This window comes from Nannospalax galili, unplaced genomic scaffold (genome assembly GCF_000622305.1).
Source record: "Nannospalax galili isolate Female #2095 unplaced genomic scaffold, S.galili_v1.0 scaffold667, whole genome shotgun sequence".
NCBI classification, from domain to species: Eukaryota; Metazoa; Chordata; class Mammalia; order Rodentia; family Spalacidae; genus Nannospalax; species Nannospalax galili.
This window is the reverse complement of record NW_008358387.1, coordinates 2,200,340-2,205,854: the sequence shown is the minus strand read 5'-3', so window position 1 is coordinate 2,205,854 and position 5,515 is coordinate 2,200,340. Positions and strand designations below refer to the sequence as shown.

Here is a 5,515-nt window from a genome sequence, read left to right as displayed (position 1 = left end):
ACGAGCGCGAGGACGCGCCAGCCTCGGCTCTCGTGCCGCCGGCGGGCGGGGACTCGAAGGTGTCGCTGCTCCTCCCGGGCTCGGAGGTGCGGGTCACGCTGGACCATATCATCGAGGACGCACTCGTCGTGTCGTTCCGCCTTGGGGAGAAGCTCTTCTCCGGGGTCCTCATGGACCTGTCCAAAAGGTACCGTCGGCCCGGGCACTCCGCTCCCGCGCCCTCGGGTCCCAGGCGCCGCGCTCCGCTCCGCTCGGCTCCGCAAGGGGCAGACGCGCGCGGCCCGGGAGGGCGGGCCGGGCCCTAGATGTGGGGCTGGGGACCGCGTCGCGGGCGCAGATGGCTGCGCATCCCATTTCCCCGGCCCAAGGTCCTCTGCCACCCGGACCAACGTACTCACACGGGGGCAGATGGGCGCATGCAAAGTGCAGATGGAATTTCTTTTTCTTCCCAGAGAACTGGGTGCTGGGCAGCGGGGGGAGAGGTGCCGGGGAGGCACTCATCTGTCAGTCCTCAGTCAACCCTTAACTTCCGTGGGGCTCGAGAAAGGGGTGTGTGCATTGGGCTTCCCCAGAGGTTACCTGTCACTTCTTCAGAAAGGAAGGGCACCTATAAAATGACCCCTTCTAAAGGCTAGACGTACTGTTGGGAGGCAGGTCCTCCATAAGTAGCGCTTCAGTAAGGAAGCACATTTTGCTCATTTTAGTGATGGTTTAAAGAAACATCTGAAGAAGAGATGGACCCTGTGCTTTTTTTCAACCTTGACATCGAAGTGGTGGGGCAAAAAAAGTCTGCCATTCACTTTTTCTTTTGCAGTGGTGGTGATTGAATCTCAAGTGACTTCTAATACTGAATTTGCAGTTCCGTTTATGTTTTGACTAGAAGGTTGAGTTCACCTGCAAACTCTGTCATTAAAATAAACTTTTTGAAGTAGGGTCTCACTATATTACTTTGGCCGGCCTGAAACTCACTATGTAGACTAGGCTGGCCTTGGATCCTCCTGCCTGCTGGTTAGATTAAAGGCCTTGTGCTGTCATGTTGGGCACAATCCTCAGTCTTAACCAGTACATTCTCATCTTTTGATTTAACGTGTTCTGGAAACTACGTTAAACAGGTGAAGAAGATTCTGTTTTCAGTTTAGAGTTAACCTTTTTATTCTCTTCTTTTGCAGATAGGAAGTGCAGAGACTCCCATTCATGGCTCTCCATTCTGTTTCCTGCAACAGCACACACACTTGGTGTCTCACCTGTTTGGAAATGGCTTAGTAGTATGTTTTACTTATTTACTTCTGTGTGGTGCTGGGGATCGTTAAACACAAGGCCTTGTCCATTTTGCTAAGTAAGCATTGTACTACTACTGCCCTGCATCCTCAGCCCTACTATGTTTTACTTCATGTATTTATTTTTGTAGTACTGGGGATTAAACCCAAGGCCTCCTTCCTGCATGCTAGGCAAGCACTCTACAAAGCACTACACCCCCAGCCACCCTTCCTTCATGTTTTCTTCTTTTTGAGACATGGCCTGGGTTAAGTTGCCCATGCTTGTCTTGATCCTGCAGCCACCCTGCCTCAGCCTCTCCCAAATAGTACTGGTATGACGGGCATTTGCCATCACACCCTGTCTGGCTTATGCTTTGCTTTTTGTTCTTTGATCTCTCATCAAGATATGGGACTCTTTCCCCAAGGGGGAACAGCTATGTACAATTCATACTGGAATATGGTGCTTGGGGGTAAATCAGTGGGAGCTTGCACAGTTGCTCTTTATGTTGTCCAGTCTGAGGGTTTTTGTTTTGCTTGCTTTCATTCTTTTAGTGACTTTGGGTTAGTACTTGCATTTGCCTTTGTACTTTAGTTTTCATAGTTAGAAAGCAGAATGAGACAAGTGTGCTTTCTGCTGCTGTATTTAATAGCAAGAGAGCCACTCTAATGTGTATGCTATTGAATTAAACAGAAGAGGAGGCCAGTGATTGTGTGAGAATCTGAATTTCAAATCTGCAAAAGAAAGGTGCCAAAAGGTAAGTGTTTGGAAGTAGAATGGATAGTGCTTTTCCATCTTCAGGTACTCGTTCTGTCAGTATTTTATATTTTATTGGATAGAGAATATAATTTTGTTTTGGTCTATTTTGCTGAGTGCTTCTTATAAATAGTGATTTCTTTGGTTGGAGGAACTGTTTTCCCTATTTTAAAGAGATGGAGTGTAGTCTCGCTGTGCTACCCAAACTAGGCTGCAACTCCCAGGCTGAAGCCTGCCCTCTTGTCTCAGTCCTCCTAGCTCAGTACCCATAGTAGCTGGGACTGCAGGCAAGCAGTGTCCTTCCTCTGAACTATACTTCCAGCCTCAGGAGATACATTAAGACCATGGCTACACTGTATTCAGCAGACACTAAAAATAATTTGTATCCTGTTTGAGTTGGCCATTGAATTATACTAACAGGTAAAAATGACTAGAGCTTCTGATTGAACACCAGACATTGTGTCAGGTAGGTACATTATTCTTTAAACTTTGATGGTGTTTTATTCTTTATGTGGGAGGAAATTGAGGACCATTTAATTTGGCAAGTTAGCTTGTAAGTGGCAAACATTCAAACGTAGGTTGACTGGATTCTGTAGCCTGTGTTTTTCTACCATTTTATTAAAACATTGGGGTAGCAGGTTTTCTCTTAAGCAGGAAGTAAAGAATTATATATTTCTCAAATTCAGTGCTTATCTTGATTTCATTGGCTGTATATGGGGTGATGCACAAGGTCCTAGGTCTTGAAGCCTAGCAGTGTAGGTCATCAGTATCCATGATGCTCTGGGGAGTTCTACTTCCTTTGCTTAATGCTGGATACACAGAGTAAGTCTTGAAGGTCTGGTTCAATGAGAGAACTGGGAAAGACCTGGGAGAATGTGTCAGTGTATTTGTGCCTTTGTTTAGCCTTCAAGAGGGCTTGTTACTGTATTTATCTATTGATTTAGTTTTGTGGTGCTTGGAATTGAATCCAGGGCCTCAGGCTTGCTAAGGATGCCCGCTACCACTGAGTTACATCTTGAACCCCTTTAATTCTTTTGAGGCTAATTTGTTTGGCTTTGGACAGTTTACTTGAGTACAAACAAGCATAACACACACAAGCTTTATGCCTTAGTTTACCAGAAAGTTTGAAAGATCGTATTGTTATCTACTGTCTTTTTGATAAGTGTCCCATAAGATGATTCAGCAAGTGACTTCATAGCTGTCTTAGTTTATGATGTGTTCAGCAGTGACACTTTTCTCAGCGTACATCCCCTCTGAGCCGCACAGGCCTGTATAGGGAGTAGAATGATCAAGTAGCTTCTGTTGACATTTTTCTGGTCTCTTGGCTTTGGCTATAAATGACTCGATTAGTCTGAAATAAGTGTGATTTGAGGATATAGTAAAACAAAGTTTGTTTACCATAGCATTTTTAAACTGAATGTGTTTAGTTCATACACTCCAAGCTACTGGCTGTTCTACATCAGATACTCCTCTTAGCTAGTTTAAATGATCTGTGAATTGCTGAGATCATTAGCAGTGGCTGATGGCAAACCATTTAACCCTATACATGCAGGTTTTTTTCTTTCTCCTTTAATCTCAGCTATTGTAATTTTTGCATATAATTAGCATTCTCTGGTAAACTGTCTTATTATTTTAGACAGTAATAAATGAATGATGGACTTTGGTGGACTAATTTTTATTATGGGAAATGAACCTGCATGTCTACACTGCCAGCTTCAGCATTTATCACAGTTTAGCCAAATGTATTATATCACAAAACTGCCTTTACTGGATGATTTTGAAGGAAGTTCTAGGTAGATCCATATTTCAGTGTAGATCTTGGAAAATATAAGGGCTTAAAAAAATAGCCATACTACCATTATCACATCTAGAAAAGTATTTCATCAAACACCAAAAATGATAGTGTCACAGACTATCGAAATTAATGTCTCAAGATTGTTTTGTTCAAATTAGTATCCAAATAAAGTTCATACTTGCAAATGGTTAATTTTCAGGTCTCTTCTATACTTCTATCATTACATTCATTCCCTTACAGTTTATTTGTTTAAACCATGAGCTTTGTTTTGTAGAATTTTCTACATTCTGGGTATTTTTTCAAATTGCATCTGTATTGAAGCTATCTGTACTTTAAAATAGTTTTCTAACTTTAGCAGAAAACTGAAGGGGCAGCAGTCTCAGCCTAAACCCTCGGGTCCCCTTTGGTACCTGCATTGAGTTAGTAAAAATGGTTATGGCTCTCTTTGCTGCAAACTTTCTCAGTCCATACCTTAAGGAGCATTCGCTACATAGGAATTCTTTGTTGTTGCTTTTGAGAACAGGGTCTTTTGTACCCAACTCTGGGTCTTCCTATCTCTGTCTCCCTAGGGCTGGAATTACAGGCATGAGCCACTGAGAGACCGTGTCCTTCCTTCCATTCCTTCTATCCCTTCTTCCCTACCTTCCTCCCTCCCTCCCTGCTGTGTAGCCCTGGCTGGCCTTGTACTAGCCATGTAGCCCCGGTTAGACTCAGACTTAAAGCAGTCCTCCCACTTCCAACTCTTGAATGTGCACCAATTGTAAGTGTAAGTGTGTACCAATACACCATGTTCTCAGGAATTGTTTTCTTTGTTATTCTGAAAAAAAAGTTGCAAAGAGATACATATATATATATTTATATATGTATATATATTTTTTTAATAAAGGTATTTTGAAACCCTGAAAAATCTTTCCCAGTCCATGTTTTTAGTTGACCTGAATTAATGCTCTAAGGAATCATGAAGTAAGCACTTGTGTTTTAATTTTATGGCATTTGCATATTAAAGATACGTGTTTTAGGATTGGCCTTTTTTGAAATACTATATCTGTGTGGATGGGGGGTTGTTTATGTTAAAACGAACTGAGATGATTTCTTTTGGAAACTTGAGAGTTTACTGTCTAGGTTCTTAATGATATGTAGAACATTAGAACATTTGCTTATTTTTAAAGGAAATATAAACCAAGACAATGATTTCTTTTCTTTACAGAGACCATGAACGTATAGGGCAATAGCCCTGTTTTGGTGGGAAAAATATCCAGCCAGTGGTGGAGCAGTGAGTAGTGTGTCAGCAGCTTACACTAAAGCATTTGGTTGAGGACATAGGACCTCAGGCAGAATGCTTGAATGTTGGAATGTACATGTTGAAACTTTTTTTTTTTGGGGGGGGGTAATCATTCTGCTGGTAAGGTGTTAAAGGGCTTACATAGTAAAGTAGCAGAGGCCAGTGCTAGTCACTTTCTGACCCAGACAACTGTTAGGATCTTCATGCTCTGCTGTATGAATTCTTCCAGTGCATGTTGCTTTAATCAGACTGTTTTGGTGGGGAGGTGTGAGTAATTATTTGTTGGGAAATAAAAATCTACTTTGAATCTGAGTGCAAAGAATTAGGATATTTTTGTCTCTTTCTTTCTTCCTTCCTTCCTTCCTTCCTTCCTTCCTTCCTTCCTTCCTTCCTTCCTTCCTTCCTTCCTTCCTTTCTTTCTTTCTTTC

At 42.3% G+C, this 5,515-nt stretch overlaps 1 protein-coding gene across 5 annotated transcripts in view; it reads left to right on the top strand.

The window, feature by feature from the left end:
• Positions 1 to 6: 6 nt before the first annotated feature.
• Positions 7 to 5,515, top strand: part of Pwwp2a (PWWP domain containing 2A) — a 38,265-nt gene continuing 32,756 nt past the window's right edge. For 2 of the 5 annotated variants that reach the window (XM_029557936.1, XM_029557932.1), the window contains exon 1: positions 7 to 187. In XM_029557936.1, the coding sequence (XP_029413796.1) occupies positions 171 to 187 (17 nt within the window). In that variant the 5' untranslated portion in view covers positions 7 to 170. Of the gene's footprint in view, positions 188 to 1,169; positions 2,012 to 5,012; positions 5,079 to 5,515 lie in introns of all 5 variants that reach the window. The other 3 variants (XM_029557930.1, XM_029557931.1, XM_029557935.1) reach the window with 3 other exon arrangements.